Source organism: Ranitomeya variabilis, chromosome 2 (genome assembly GCF_051348905.1).
Source record: "Ranitomeya variabilis isolate aRanVar5 chromosome 2, aRanVar5.hap1, whole genome shotgun sequence".
Lineage (NCBI taxonomy): Eukaryota > Metazoa > Chordata > Amphibia > Anura > Dendrobatidae > Ranitomeya > Ranitomeya variabilis.
Window position 1 is genome coordinate 384,626,879 of NC_135233.1, and position 16,837 is coordinate 384,643,715.

At 46.4% G+C, this 16,837-nt stretch overlaps 1 protein-coding gene across 7 annotated transcripts in view; it reads right to left on the minus strand.

Annotated features, from left to right (window-relative positions):
* Positions 1-1,391: 1,391 nt before the first annotated feature.
* Positions 1,392-16,837, minus strand: part of MGAT1 (alpha-1,3-mannosyl-glycoprotein 2-beta-N-acetylglucosaminyltransferase) — a 32,735-nt gene continuing 17,289 nt past the window's right edge. For 3 of the 7 annotated variants that reach the window (XM_077286316.1, XM_077286315.1, XM_077286317.1), the window contains exons 3-4: positions 6,206-7,099; positions 1,392-2,680 (exon numbers count right to left, since the gene is read on the minus strand). In XM_077286316.1, coding sequence (XP_077142431.1) covers positions 1,928-2,680; positions 6,206-6,799 — 1,347 coding nt within the window. In that variant the 5' untranslated portion in view covers positions 6,800-7,099 and the 3' untranslated portion in view covers positions 1,392-1,927. Of the gene's footprint in view, positions 2,681-6,205; positions 7,100-11,197; positions 11,376-15,826; positions 16,055-16,837 lie in introns of those variants that run through there. The other 4 variants (XM_077286311.1, XM_077286312.1, XM_077286313.1 and 1 more) reach the window with 3 other exon arrangements.

The following is a 16,837-nucleotide window of genomic DNA, read 5'->3' on the forward strand; positions in this document are numbered from 1 at the left end:
TCAGGCAGTCATTGCCAACAAAGGGTTTTCAACCAAGTACTAAAAATGAACATTTTATTTAAAATTATTTAATCTTTCCAATTACTTTTGGTCTCTTTAAAAACAGGGTGGCACATGTTAAGGAGCTGAAACTCCTAAACCCTTCATCCAATTTTAATGGGGATACCCTCAAATGAAAGCTGAAAGTCTGAACTTCAACTGTATCTGAATTGTTTTGTTTAAAATTCATTGTGGTAATGTCTATAACCAAAATTAAAAAAATGTCTCTGTCCAAATATATATGGACCTAACTGTATGTCCCGGATTGCAATGTATACCATGGGATAGTGTCCCTCTTTTCTTTTCTAGCACCTTTCAAAATGTTTTTATTATACTAATATTAATAAAATATTATGTTTTATGAAGGAAAGTGTACTTCATCTTTACCAGGGTATTGGTTTACCAGTAGGTAATATGGTTGTGGTCATTAGATCAACTGTGATTGGCAGAGTCTACAAGGCAGGGGAGAGAAGACACTGAAGAAATGCTCAGTTGGTCTGCAAGCAGAAATTTCACATAGTGTACTTCAAAAGTAGCAAATGTGAATATCGCTGCAATGGAGCAAAACAGCAAATAAAAGAAAAAAAAAAAAAAAGGGAGGCAGAATCATGTATTTTTACAAGGTATTTCACTCACTTTTTTAAACAAGGGACAAGTCATCTTTAAACTGGTCATATTTTGGGGATTTTTAGAGATCGGTCTGTGAAAGATTGTATAACAATTCAGTCGAAATAGCTAACCTCTCTCTGCCACAATCTGTGGTCCGGGCTTCCCTCAGTCAGTTTGATGAGCACTAGACAAGTGAATGAATTAAACACGGATGACCAACTCTTCGGCAGATAGATGCAGTAGGTCCTACCCTTCGGGTGACGAAAGCTGCAGATTGTCAGCAAAAAAATATCTAAATTAGAGTATTCAGCCATCCATAATCACCAGCGTATGGCTAGTGGTAGATGTTTCAGTCGCTAAAATGACTTTTCATCAAGTTTCATGCTCATTTACGCCATCTGTATTAATCACCAATTCATGAAAACGTTCGAGAACCATAAACACTGGTGAGATACCTCTACCAGTCATGCTCTGGAGCAATTTTGGAATACGGCTGCTTTAGGCTCAATTCAGATATCAGAGTTGCATGGTCAAAATACGGAACATGGTTTCAAGATAGTCCACAAACCTCCTGACCCAAAGTCAGGAGTCTTATATATGCCTGAGCCTGCTGTGTTTGGGTCAGGAGATTCGCAGGTCTGGGAAATCCCAGTCCGTGCTCAGCCTTAGACCAAGGCCACTGTACAAGAGACAACCAATACAAAAGCTTAGAATACAAGGCAATCAATAATACAGGAATACAGTTTAGGACACTTAGAATTATACATTCAATTTTTTTTATAAGCAAAAGAAAAAACATCCACACACTGTATATGTGCAAAGACATCCATGTTGTAGTTTGCCTCTAGGACTCAGACTCATTTGGCTATAAAGGTCACTTTATTGAGGTGAATTAATAAAACGGAAGGAGACGTTGAGAGAGGTGGCTCCCCTCCGAAGCCAGGAACCATTGTTGGCAGAGGTGATCTCTTCCTGAGTGCGTAGCTGTAGCTGTGTAACCACAGTGAAGTCCCCAAGCTGTTGGTCATCTTCATGACTGTCCGAAGTAGTTCCTGAATTCCTTCATAATGCGTTTGCACCACCCTTCAAAAAGCTTACATATGTGGTGGGTCGTGTTCCACCACAGCTCACGCAAGCCATAAACTTCCTAAAGGTACAAATTTCTCATAGTAAATAGCACCTAAGCATATTGGACCCTCTGAACCTCTTGCAGAAAAAATAACTTTTTATTCCCTGTCTCACTTTTTTTTTCAAGTTTTCTCCTAAACGTGGAGAAACATTATGTCCATGATGGATCATATCCTCCCCAGTTTTGAGGAGGTGCCAAAAACACCCTTCTACCCCTATGAGTAAAAGAAACAACTCCCATGTAAGCTACACGCGCCACCCCTGACTTCAGGTCATCCATTACACCAAAGGCCCTGGCCAAAGCCTTAAAAGTGTCTCTAGTTGTGTATTCCACCCTTACCGTCCTACCACCGGGCACTTGTCCTTGAAGAACTTCTTCTGCCCGAACTTTGGATGACCCATAAACTTGTTCCATAAACCAGGGATCATACTTTTCTTTTAAGAGGTATGAAAGGTCTATTTTTGTGAAGGCCACTGGGTCCTGGTTCAGTTTGATGAATCTCAGATGCTGGTCAAAAAACTGACCCTGGCTGACGCCTTTCCTTCCAAAGGTTCTGGTGCGAGGCAACTCAGGCCGTACACATGCCCTACCAAGTCTCTGCTCAGGTCGCCTGACCCAATCATCCCAAAAGGCTGCTGGCCACTTAACCTCAAGTTCTTCCCATAGCTCCCGAAGCAGCAGCCACCCAAGGCCTGGAAAAAAGTCAGAACGATGAAGGATGGAGCTGCCCTTGGCTTCCACCAGGGCCTCTTTCCCATTATCATTCCAAGCAGAGATGCACCACAGTGTGGGATCCTTTAGTAGAAGGTAATGTGTACTGAGGAAGTATTCGTAGAAATCAGGAGCCACTTCCAGATCATCTTCTACTACGATGACAGACTTGTAACCCATGACCTTAAAGATCTGAAAAAGATAAGCGAGTTGTCAGATGCCATCTTTATTTACCATATTCTTTTTTTCTGGAGAAGCAGACCTCACTAGAGAACTCATACTGGTGTTAAAGCACTGTGTGGTGAACATGTTACATTACCTACAGGCTGTACTATGCTCCCGAGCTTCATTCTCAATACTCCTAGTGTCACAAGTAAAATCTCTGAGGACTTTGATTCTCCTGTGATTCTGGATTATTAGACTAGACTAATGTTGGAGAAAGATCACCTTCCTTATTGAGGTTTAACAAAATTGTTATAATTGTGTCTGTCAACAAGTTTGTTTCAGAAAGCAACCAGCAGAGTTGCGATTACTGCTCTGAAGTATAATGTCAGGATTGGAACAAGAGAAAGAGTGAAATGGATTTACAGAGTAACTTATCCCCACATGTAAAAATGCTACAATCCCCTTCTGTTTCTGAGATACAGTACAGTGCAAAAGTTTTAGGCAAGTGTTGAACAAATGATGCAAAAAAAAGATTATTAAAAAAAAAATAATAAAAAAATGTTTATTCACTTTGCATTAACAAAAGAGGAATCTAAATCCCACCAATATCTAGTGTGACCGCCCTTTACAATCACAACAGCATCACACATCAATTCTTCTCGGTCACTTGCACACAGATTTTGAAGAAACTCAGCAGGAGGTTGTGCCAAACATCCTGGAGAACTGACCCCAGATCTTCTGTGTCTGAAACTTGTGCGGATCCTTCTGTATCTTCATGTGATCCCAGACAGACTGGATAATGTGAGATCAGGGCTCTGTGTGGCTGGATCATCATCCCCAGGACTCCTCGTTCTTAATGACACTGGTTGGATGTTTGGGGTTGTTGTCCGGCTGCAAAATTAATTTGGAGCTAATCGGGAGCTTCCCGATGGTATTACATGATGGATTAGTATCCGCTTGTATTTCTCAGCATTGAAGACACCAAGAAATGGGCAACAGTCACAGAATTCAGCCAAGGAAACTTAGTGCAGCAGATGAGACATCGTGTTACTTCCATTTCAAATCAAAAAGGTGTCCAGCAGTGCCATCAGCTAAGAACTGGCAGCATCTAGATATGTACACCTACTGTTTGGGGAAGTCGGGACAGAAGTGGCCTTCATGGAAGAATTGCAGTAAAAAAAACAAACAAAAACACTTTCTACTTGGACACAAGAACTAGTGACTCAACTATATATGAAAACATAGGAACTGGGGTGCAGAAAAATGTCAGCAGGAGCGCTGGACCGAGGAGTCACAATGTGATATATTTGACTACCTGAAGCAGATTGTTCCAAAGGGGCTGGACACACAATAATGAGGGTCTGCGGGAATGGTGCATCGTGGTGGAGGGTCCTGCAAGTTTGTGGCTGCATTTCAGCAAAATGGAGTTGGGGATTTGGTCAGAATTATTGATGTCCTCAATACTGAGAAATCCTGGCAGTTACTTATTCATCATGTAATACCATCAGGAGGCGTCTGATTGGCTGGATTTTTGGGGTCATCGTACGATTGAATAAACTGGAGCTAATGTCTTAAAGAAGGAGAACTGGAAGTGATGATCCGGCCCTGGAGCCTTGATCTCACATCATCCAGGATGTCACAAGAAGAGACAGAAGGATCCGCACAAGCCTCATACACAGAAGATCTGGGGTCAGGTCTCCAAGATGTTTGGAATAATCTCCTGCCGAGTCACTTCTTAACCTGTGGAACTGTAACTAGCAGTGATGAAGGTAAAGGGCTGCCATCAAATATTGAAGGGATTTAGATTTCTCTTTTGTTCTGTCACTTTCTATTTTGTTAATCGATAGCCTATTACTACTTCTATTTTTGAATGTTTCTTACTCTGCAGCATTTTCACCACACCTGCCTCAAACATTTGCACAGTAGCCGATAGGCAAATATGTTCTCTCTTTATTCTTTCAGATTACGCACTGTACTTACACTTTGATCATGGAAAGGTCACTAGAAGGCGACCACGCTCAGAGGAGTACTTACAATTAGGAAGGTGCACAGAACACTTACCTTTCTTAAGCCCAGGCTTATAAAATGATCTCTGTTTAGGAGGTGAGCACCATGTCTTATCTGTGAATGATGATGAATACACTGACCTTCCTGCCCAATTTAAGCAATAGGAGAAGCGAAAATAGCAGTAGTGAAATTTCGATGGTACCTGGTGGGTTTTAGGCACGCTGGACTGTCAATGATGACCGTTAAGGATACAGCTAGGGGTCCGATCTCTGGGACCTCCACCAATCCTAAGAATGAAGGGCTAAGATGAAGATCCAGAGCTGCTTTCCCTTCAACTGCACAGTAGTAGGCGGCTGGGACAGCCCTGTGCAGAAGAAAAACCGAGGAGGAACACAACAGCCCCTTACTCTCAGGCTTGATGGAGGGCAGACTGCTGGCAATCATTAAAGGGGCAGTGGAGTACACTTCCCTACCATATGTATGTGTTTGTTCTTTTTTTTAAGCCAATTAACTCAATTAAAGTCACAGCATTTCCTATTCATTTGCCACCACTTAAGGCCCCGTCTCACACAGCGACGCTGCAGCGATACAGACAACGATGCTGATCGCTGCAGCGTCGCTGTTTTGTCGCTGTGTGGTCGCTGGGGAGCTGTCACACAGACAGCTCTCTCCAGCGACCAACGATCAGGGGAACGACTTCGGCATCGTTGAAACTGTCTTCAACGATGCCGAAGTCCCCCTGCAGCACCCGGGTAACCAGGGTAAACATCGGGTTACTAAGCGCAGGGCCGCGCTTAGTAACCCGATGTTTACCCTGGTTACCAAAAAAAACAAACACTACATACTCACCATCTGTTGCCCGTCAGGTCCCTTGGCGTCTGCTTCCCGCTCTGACTGTATGCCGCCGTACAGTGAGAGCAGAGCGCAGCGGTGACGTCACTGCTGTGCTCTCACTTTACGGCGGCAGTCAGAGCAGGAAGCAGACGCCAAGGGACCTGACGGGCAACAGATGGTGAGTATGTACTGTTTGTTTTTTTTGGTAACCAGGGTAAACATCGGGTTACTAAGCGCGGCCCTGCGCTTAGTAACCCGATGTTTACCCTGGTTACCAGTGAAGACATCGCTGGATCGGTGTCACACACACCGATTGAGCGATGTCAGCGGGACCTCAACGACCAAAAAAAGGTCCAGGCCATTCCGACACGACCAGCGATCTCGCAGCAGGGGCCTGATCGCTGGTACGTGTCACACATAGCGAGATCGCTACTGAGGTCGCTGTTGCGTCACAAAACTTGTGACTCAGCAGCGATCTCGCTATGTGAGACGGGGCCTTTACTGCGAAAGTAACACCCCTTTAAGCATTGCTCTTTCCGACTTGGTGGCTTAATAAAGGTCAGGTTATGGGTTGATGCTGGTCAAAGAATTTTCTGTTGAAGTATTCTGGTGTGAGGACGCTGTGGACTCACTCTACATGGGAGATATTGTGGTGAAGAAGGTGCCTGGAAAGGATAAACACAAAGTTGCATGTACGATATGCAGACATACCTGGTTAAGCGCCCATCTATAGTGCCTGGAGATTTTATAATAGCCCTGAAACTTTCTATGTTCTGGGGGAGCAGGGACCTCGGAGAGGTCAGGCTGATTGATGTGAGTGATAGCATCTCCGTAGGAGTTAATAACTCTTGCAGTTTCGGCATGGCCGCAGTCCTGGCTTACAACGATGGGAAACTGCTCTGCTGAGGGCCGGAACTTGAGCAGCGAGTCCAGGCACTTCCTCACAGAGGGCCGATCACATGCTACAACAAGAACTGGAATGACTGGTGACTGAGAGTCAGAGGCCACAGGTGTTGGCGATGGAAGAGAGGCATTTAGGAGCCGCTGAGGCAACTCAGGTCCATGGGCAGCATTTGGCGGAGCGGGCCGGCGGTTAAGCAACCCGCTATAGTGATGGATTTGTTGGAGAAGCCCCTTCTGTTTCTCTAACTCAGCTTCTGCTTCTTCAGCAAGTCTGATTACATGTGCCGTAAGGTCTGAAGCGTCGGGAGTCTTTGGACGGCTCATGAGGTAGAGTAGAAGAATGGCATTCCATGAAATAAACAGGGCCGCCCCCCAGGCCGCCACGCTAACCTTGCGCGGCATTCCCCTGGGGGGTCCCAGTAAGTACTTAGATGGGCGAGCTCTCAAAGCAATGGATGTGCCACTTTCAAAATCACGGAAGACTGAAGATTTGCTGTTTGACCCTTGTGGTTGGCGCTTTACAAATACACCAGTGGTCCAAACAGTCGGGAAATGTTAAACGTCTGACTCCTATATAGAGCAGATGCTCCACAAAGCATCAAAGGGGCATTTACAAAAGAAATACTGAAGACATCCTCCACTTCTCAATGTCGCATGACTAGATGGATCGTCTTCAAAGAAAGCAACCGGACATCCACCGACCTGTAAAAAAGAAAAGTGAAGAGATCAGGACACAGATCTACTGGTAACAAGTCAGACAAAAATACAGGGGAGACATTCAAGTCATCGCAGTTCTGTTTGCATGGAGCCACTAAAACGGCCATAACCATCGACTTCTGACCAAAATGGGTAGAGCGAGTCAGAGAGGACATTACTAATCAGGTCACATATTCCACCAGTCACTCAAGAGTTTATGACCAGTAATCCAAATAGAAGTAATCCAAGCAATCTGGGCTGTGACTGAGGTACGACGCACCTTCTGCCTCACATCCAAATGATCTACACAGTGCCTAGTAATTATTAGGCCATATAATCCTCCGCACTGGAGACTATTTCCAGTTTATGGAGTCCCAGAGATGTTGCCATGTAAACTGGCAGTACACCCTCACGTCATGGGAATGGGATCCTGCAGCCACAATCCGGAATTACAGAGCAAGGAAATGAGTAAGGAGATTAATGCAGCAGTAAATGGCCGGATCTGCAGTCAACGACCGTGGGTTTTGTAACCCTATGACATGTAAATCAGACACTTTAGCGATTAGTGGAAAAACAGACAAATTATGAACAAAGTCAACAAGCAAACAAGAGAAAGGCACCCAGAAAAGGCTTCCGCATGGCAGCTAATGACAAAAGAGCCAAAAGACAATTTTTCTAGCACGTATTACTGCAAGTCGATTTATAATCGCTTACTATCATTTACATCTTACGACTTCAAATTTTTTCATACAAATGATTGAACCTACAATCCATTTTAGGCTTCTCCTCTCCCCCATCCATCGTTGGTTCGCTCGTTGCATTTTCCTCCTCCATAAGTTAGCATTGGTTCGCTCTTTGCTCTGTCCCTGTCCCCCCACCCCATTGTTGCTTTGCTCATTGCATTCTCCTTCTCCATAAAAGATGTCAATGTTTCGCTCTCCCAGTTTCACAGCCACCATTTGGTTGATTTTTGCTCTCTTCCTCACCTTTCATCATTGTCTTGATCGCTGCTCTCCTCCTTCCTTCACCATCGCGGGTTCGATCATTGAGCTCTACCTTTCCAATCATTCATTTGATCGTTGGATTCTCTGCCTCCCATACCCATTTCTGGTTAAACATTGGATTCTCTCTCTCCCTTACCCATTAGCGTCACTGGTTTCTCCACCTCCATTACTGATCCTTGGCTTCTCCCCATTACTAGTTGCTTGTTTGATAGTTGGATTCTCCCCCTCTCTAACCCATCAATGATTTGATCGTTGGTTTCTTTCTCTCATGTGGGTTTGATAATTGGTTTGTACCACTGAATTACTAATCGTTTGTTTCTCTTCCCTCCCTTACCGGCTCGATCATTGTTTTCTCCCACTTCGCTTAGTCATGAGTGGTTTCCATCCCTCCCTCGCAGTTTACATTGCTGTTGGTAGCACATACTACTTATATGACAGGATGCGCAGTTAACAAATGACAATTCTCATGTCCGCATAAAAGATTTATCGATGTAAAAAATGGTATTCTCATTTGTCATAGGTTCGATCATGGGTTTGATTAATTGCTTCTTCCCCCGCCTTTATATCACTGTTGGTAGCGTAGCCCCTGCTTACATGACGGAATGCGCTGGTGAAAAATTATGATTTTTAGGTCTGCATAAAACATACGTAAGACGACAATGGGTCAAATTATCGTTTGTTGATGGGATTGGTGGACATTATTGCAGTAGGAAAGGATCAAAACCAAATGTTTATGTAAGCAACTGCTCTGAGGATTATCGCCCAGTGGAGAAAGACCTTAAAGAACAGGTAGAACTTCAGCTGAAAATGCAAATTTGGAAGAGTTGCCTTCACGGAGCTCCCTGACAAGTAGCATTGTGATTAAGTGACCTGTAGTTGGTGAAGATGAGGTTCTTTTGGTGCTTCTTATAATTATTTCATCTGCCTGACTAGATCCTTATTACTGCAAGTCCATTTACATTTCGTTACTATTATTTACGTGTTAGAACTTCAGCTTTTCAGTCATAACGGAACTTACTAATGGTTGTTGGTCTCTTCCCTCTCTCACCAATTGCATGTTCCATCGTAGTTTTTTTCCTGTCTCTTTTTTCCTGTTGCCCTCTCCCCCTCTAGCAGTCGCGGCCAGATTGATGCTCTCTTCCCCTCGTCGGTCCGATGGTTTCCCTCACTCCAGCAGTCGGCGGCCCGATCGTTGCCCTCCCTGATTCTAGCGGTCATCGGCACAATCATTTCCCTCTCTGCTTCTAGCGGTCGTCGGCACGATCATTCCTCTCCCCCCCACTACGCGACGGTCAAATTCTCCCCCGCTAGCCATTGTCGGATTGATCGTTGCCCTAACCCTTCTAGCTGTTGGCCAGATCCTTGCTCTCCCCATTCTAGCTGTCATTGACCCGTTCTTTGCCCTCTCCCACGCTGACATTGCGACGGTCGAGTTCTCCCCCTCTAACAGTCGTCGGCCCCATCGTTGCCTTCTTCCCTTCCTGATCATTAATTTCATTGTTGCTGTCCTCCTTACATTACAAATCATCAGTTTGATAGCTGGTTTCTGCTCCTCCCTTTAACTTTTGCATACAAGATGTGATGACTGACAACAGAATGAACAATCACTTGTGGTTGGATCTCTGATTATGCTGGCCTGCCCGACAAGAGGCACCACGATTCTAAGTATTATGATCTATTAGGGGATTTTCGACATCTGCCGAGCTGTGGTCTGGAAAGCTGCCAAACCAAACAGACAATTCCCTGCAAACAGGTGGTACAAAAAAAAAAAAAAAAAGACAAAGACGACCATGAAGACAACAACTAAGTCTGGATCAACAGAGTAGGGGATGGAGCTTCCTCTAACAAACTAGTCACATGGAAAGTCTTCACTCCTTATGAAATAAGAACTAGAAAAGTAGTGAACTTTTCTCACAGCGCGCTCAGCCGCTGTATATGAGCACCTGTCGGCTTCCTGGCATTCTTGTCTTTGGGGACTGTTCATCTACCCCTCCCCCAGCTCAGATTAACGACTCTTTTAATAAGAGATTAAGTGTTTTAAATAGCAGGTTCACCAGATTAGAGAGGAGTAAAAGCAGCGGAGGGAGAAGGAGAAATCCAGGTGATCATGTGATCAGGAGATGAGGAAGTGTCATGCTACCATACGGATGCTTGCGGAGACCGAGACAAGCGAGCGCAGGAGTCAAACCACAAAAACAGGAAACGGAGCAGGGAAGGTTATCACGTCCATGACCTTAGGCAATCAGTGCCTTTCCACAGGACTAAGAAACTACAACTCCCAGCATCCCCCTTACAAGGGGTCATGCGGAGAAGGAGCTAAAACTTTCACAAATTAGAGAAAAATAAATAAATTGTTCAAATGAAAGGAAGACCACCAAGAACTGACACCACTCAAGACCTGGTCCGGCTGGGTGAAGGCAGCTTCCCACAAAGGGAACAGATCGTGCCTGGTGGTCTTCTAGAATGACAGACCCCAATAGAGGAGGGATCCTGATAAAGAGGTTGTCCAGATGATTAGTTTCTGATTTCACCTTCTCCCTGACACAGCGCCATTCTTTCCCGTAGGCAGTGTCCGGTAATGCAGCATGCAGATGAATGAATCCTCGATCAGGACAAACCTCGGTTTTAACATTTCTTGTTCTTCCTCAACGTCTACAAATTACAGGACTATGCGGCCATCTATCTGCCGGCAGACCCCAACTAATGTCTGTGACCAGATCGGAGCTGCTCAAGGAATCTCACAAAATTCTACAATTTTGCCATCAAATGTGCAGATATTTATTTTTCCCCTAAAATAAAGAGACATTCTTGACCTGAACACCCCCATAGAATAATGTCTCTTCCAGCTTTAACCCTGTCTGCCAGACTAGAGCCCCCTAGACAGGAGGGTCCGCCAGCTTGAGGGGCTGCTTACGTTAGAGGGTAGGGACTGACCGATGTAGGCAGTGAGAGAGTACAGGCGAATCAAAGAGACAGCTGTAAGAGAAAACTAAAAAGATCAAAAGGATATAAATACAAGAAATGACCAGAGGAAAAAAGGAGGAGAGCGATTGAGCGAGTCAGCTACGAAGGAGGAATAGAAAGTACGGTATAATCCAACCTGTAGATCTCAGGGATCGCCTCGCCGGAGGAACTTCTTGCACAACTTTCCAAACTTTTTCTCTTCTGGTCGGTGTCTTGCCCTCTTCCTTCCCTAGAGCTGACTCTCACCCCTTCACTGCTGTCTCTTGCTCTCTCGCAGACTGTCTGGCTTCTTCCTGCACTGCTCAGGAAGTCAGCTGAAAAAGCATTAGATTACAGACACAGTCACACATGAAAGAGACAGCCCCAAGAAGGCGGTTCTCTCATTATCCACTCCAAGACCGACACGCTCCAGTCACATGCAGAACTACACAAACCGGGTGTGCAAAGTTCACAGCCTGTGTATGGTGGAGCATAGGGCCGAGCACCTATAGGACACCTTACTGGGTGCTGCTGCATGGAGGCCGGGGATCAGATAGCGGAGATCGGCCCGGATTACATTACAGCCACATCTCTGTGGGTCCCGAGGGGAAGACTCGTCCTATATTCACTGGTCTAGAACAAGAGCTGAAACTGATCTGCGCTCCATCCGATCCCCCCCCTGAACCCACTACTTAGTGTCCACCGATTACCTAAGGTGTCAAGAGACAGACCCTCATACACACATTAGTTTGCAGCTTTCTAAACCTTTGCAAAAGTTTAAAAAAAAAAAAGTAGAAAAAAAAAAAAGTTTAAAGGTGTTTTCAGGAATATCATGTAGAAAAAAAAAGGCCCAGAAAGAAAAAAAAAAAAAAAATCAATAAATTTTTTTTAAAAAAAAATTGTCACGTACTAAAATGCTACAAAAGTGCAAAAATACATGGCGTTCATGGACTTATATTTTGTTATGGAATCTAAAGTAACATTCAGCTGGAAAAAGATAAAAAAATTAAGAAAAAAAAATTGCTGCAGATGCCAAATGTGAATCCAGAGTATTGTGTTTCAGAGTTGCTGTCATCAGGGTTTTTGTGCTGACAGTTATTACTTCTACAGTCTACTGATACTGGTAAGCCAAGAAGCAGCAGAGCAGCGAAACCGGCCCCCATTATAAGCAGAACACTGTAGAGGAGCAGATCCGGCAGCACTCATGTAACCGGGTCACTAATAGCCCTTATCACACCGGCACTGCTGTCAGGAGTCCTGGAAGGAAGTAGCGAGGAAGCTCCATCCCCAAACACCATGCCAGGACCAGCACTAATCACACCGGCACTGCTGTCAGGAGTCCTGGATGTACAGAGGAAGCTCCAACCCCAGACACCATGTCAGGACCAGCCCTAATCACACCGGCACTGCTGTCAGGAGTCCTGGATTTACAGAGAGGTCACTCCAACCCCAAACACCATGTCAGGACCAGCACTAATTACACCGGCACTGCTGTCAGGAGTCCTGGAAGTACCGAGGAAGCTCTAACCCCAAAGACCATGTCAGGACCAGCACTAATCACACCGGAACTGCTGTCAGGAGTCCTGGATGTACAGAGAGGTCACTCCAACCCCAAACACCATGTCAGGACCAGCACTAATCACACTAAGGCCGGGGACACACTGGTGAGAGATACGGCCGAGCCTCGCTGGTTAAAAGCAAGCAGTGGCAGCGGCACTCCGGAGCGGAGCGTGCAGCTCCATGTATTGCTATGCAGCTGCACGCTCCGCTCCGGAGTGCAGGTGCCACAGCTTGCTTTTAACCAGCGAGACTCGGCCGTATCTCGCACCAGTGTGTCCCCGGCCTAATACTGCTGTCAGGAGTCCTGGATGTACCGAGGAAGCTCCAACCCCAAACACCATGTCAGGACCAGAACTAATCACACTGACACTGCTGTCAGGAGTCCTGGATGTACAAAGAGGCCACTCCAACCCCAAACACCATGTCAGGACCAGCCCTAATCACACTAATACTGCTGTCAGGAGTCCTGGATGCCTGGATGTACAGAGAGGTCACTCCAACCCCAAACACCATGTTAGGACCAGCACTAATCACATTGGCACTGCTGTCAGGAGTCCTGGATGTACAGAGAGGTCACTCCAACCCCAAACACCATTTCAGGACCAGCCCTAATCACACTAATACTGCTGTCAGGAGTCCTGGATGTACAGAGAGGCCACTCCAACCCCAAACACCATTTCAGGACCAGCTCTAATCACACTAATACTGCTGTCAGGAGTCCTGGAAGTACCGAGGAAGCTCTAACCCCAAACACCATGTCAGGACCAGCACTAATCACACCGGCACTGCTGTCAGGAGTCCTGGAAGAACCGAGGAAGCTCCAACCCCAAACACCATGTCAGGACCAGCCCCAATCACACTAATACTGCTGTCAAGAGTCCTGGATGCACAGAGAGGTCACTCCAACCCCAAACACCATGTTAGGACCAGCACTAATCACACCGGCACTGCTGTCAGGAGTCCTGGATGCACAGAGAGGCCACTCCAACCCCAAACACCATGTCAGGACCAGCTCTAATCACACTAATACTGCTGTCAGGAGTCCTGGAAGTACCGAGGAAGCTCCAACCCCAAACACCATGTCAGGACCAGCCCTAATCACACTAATACTGCTGTCAGGAGTCCTGGATTTACAGAGAGGTCACTCCAACCCCAAACACCATGTTAGGACCAGCACTAATCACACCGGCACTGCTATCAGGAGTCCTGGATGTACAGAGAGGTCACTCCAACCCCAAACACCGTGTTAGGACCAGCACTGCTATCAGGAGTCCTGGATGTACAGAGAGGTCACTCCAACCCCAAACACCGTGTTAGGACCAGCCCTAATCACACCGGCTGTTATGATCCTAGTGGCAAGGATCGCAAGTAGGACTAGCTAAGTAACTAAACAGACTACAAACTCTGGGGAAGTGGTAACTGAATTGACCGCAACCTGATCCTATCCGCAAACAACTATAGGTAGCCATGGAACGTTACCTGAAAATCCTAGACGTATCTTCACGGCCTGAGAAACTGACTATTCCTAGAGGGAACGAAAGTCCTCACTTGCCTCAGTGAAATGACCCCAAAGATATAGAATAGCCCCCCACAAATATTAACGGTGAGTTAAGGGGAAAGCACAAACGCAGAGATGAAATTAGATTTAGCAAATGAGGCCCGCTAACACTAGAAAGCAGAAAATAGAAAGGGAACTGTGCGGTCAATTAAAAACCCTATTCAAAATATCCACGCAGAGATTGCTTGAGCCCCAGCACCAACTAACGGTGCGGGGGAAGCAACTCTGTACCCCAGAGCAAACCAGCAGCAAGAAATCACATATTAGCAAGCTGGACTAAACTCATCACACACAGAAATCATATTGCAGACTGATGAGCAAAAAATAATTAAACAGAACTTAGCTTCTCCTGAAGAGACTGAAACCGAAGATAATCAGGAGTAATCAGAATAGCACTGAATACATTGACAGCCGACAACAAGTGGAAGTGAAACAGAGCTAAATAGGAAACTCCCAAGTGAATAACGAGGCAGCTGATCAGCCACAGACCCGCAGGATAACAAACAAAGCCACCAGGGGGAGCCCAAAACAAAAGTCACACAATACCACCTGTGACCACAAGAGGGAGCCTGAAAACAGAGTTCACAACAACCGGCACTGCTGTCAGGAGTCCTGGAAGTACAGAGGAAGCTCCAACCCCAAACACCATGTCAGGACCAGCACTAATCACACAGGCACTGCTATCAGGAGTCCTGGATGTACAGAGAGGTCACTCCAACCCCAAACACCATGTTAGGACCAGCACTAATCACACTGGCACTGCTGTCAGGAGTCCTGGATGTACAGAGAGGTCACTCCAACCCCAAACACCATTTCAGGACCAGCTCTAATCACACTAATACTGCTGTCAGGAGTCCTGGAAGTACCGAGGAAGCTCCAACCCCAAACACCATGTCAGGGAATGTCCTAACCACACAGATATTACAGTCAGGAATCATGGACATACAGAGAGGATGCTCCAACTCCAGACATCTAATCACACTGGCACTGCTGACAAGAGTCTCTGGGGTTGGGAGCGCACACTCGCAACCCCAAGCACCATGTCCGGACCATAATTAATTACACAGGTACTACTGTCGGGAAACATGGATATCCAGAAGAGGATGTTCCCAACCCCAAACACTGTCAGGACCAGCCCTAATCACACTGATGCTGTTGTCAGGAGTCCTGGATGTTTGGAGGGGAAGTTCCCAACCCCAAACACCACGTCAGGACCAGGTCAGTAGTAACCCTAATCACAGTGTTGTCAGGAGTCCTAGATATCCAGACACGACTCCCCCAGTACACAAGCACTACTTCTGTACCAAACGTGTAAAGATCAACAAGTTACAATGTTGTGCATACTCAAAACGCTACTAATAAAAATGCCACAAAAGCAATTGCAGCATAAGACCTTAAGTTAGCGCCACGGCCGAAAACACGGAGAGTGTAACCACAGAGCGCAATATTTCTCCTGCAGAGCAAACCATTTCATTTTTTTATCACATAATAGAATTGCTTTTTTTAATCCTCTCACATTAGAAAAAAATGAATAAGAAGTATTAAGTGGTCATATGCAACCCAAAATGGTGATGGGAGTGACGGCTCTCCCCTAGAAAACCGCTGCGACAGCAGGACGACAAGAGGTTACTGCTCTCAACATGGCGGCACAAAGTGTGCTGCACTCACACCAGATCTCAGCGATGACGGCAGAGCGGAGCCGACGCTTTTCCGGTCCATGATTGTCTGAACTCTGTGGGGGTTGGGCAGGAACCTATTGGGGGTGAGCGCTGCGTCCTGAGTGCGGCAGACAGATCCGACTGAGACCAGCTGTACCAAGTCCCCGCGCTCTGAGCACCCGGACTGGGGACAGTTCTCTTCCTGCCTCGCTATTGCCGTCATTCCAGGAACAAGAGCAAAGTACAATCTGTGACCGACGTCTAAACAACTCTGCACCTGAAGCACGCAGCTCGTAAATGGCAGCAGACGGCTACCAGATCCGGTAACGCCCAAAACCAGGTCCGTAATGGACCGTGAACAGGACCGAAGCCACGAGGCGGATCACAGATCCAAACACTGCATTGTTACACAGGGTTAACCCCTTCCCTCCTCAAGTGTCAGTCCTCACTGTGGTTCTGGCATTTTCATCATGAACCAGGAAGCCCAGGAGGAGCAGATAGCACACACCCCAGCAGTATGACAATGCACAAGTACACAATACGCCGCTACTCTGGGAGCCGGGGGCCCTCAACATTTCACTGAGGAGCCATATAAGACTGACTTTTGGGGTGCTCTCACATGGCGTCTCTTGTGGGGGGCAGGACTGGACATTAATGTTAAAGGGAACCTGTCACCCCCAAAATGGAAGGTGAGCTAAGACCACCAGCATCAGGGGCTTATCTACAGCATTCTGTAATGCTATAGAAAAGCCCCTGATGTATCCAGAAAGATGAGAAAAAGGGGTTATATTATACTCACCCAGGGGCGGTCCGATCCGATGGGTGTCGCGGTCCGGTCTGGGGCCTCCCATCTTCTTACGATGACGTCCTCTTCTTGTCTTCACGCTGCGGCTCCGGCGCAGGCGTACTTTATCTCCTTGTTGAGGGCAGAGCAAAGTACTGCAGTGCGCAGGTGCTGGGCCTCTCTGACCTTTCCCGGGGCCTGCGCACTGCAGTACTTTGCTCTGCCCTCAACAAGGAG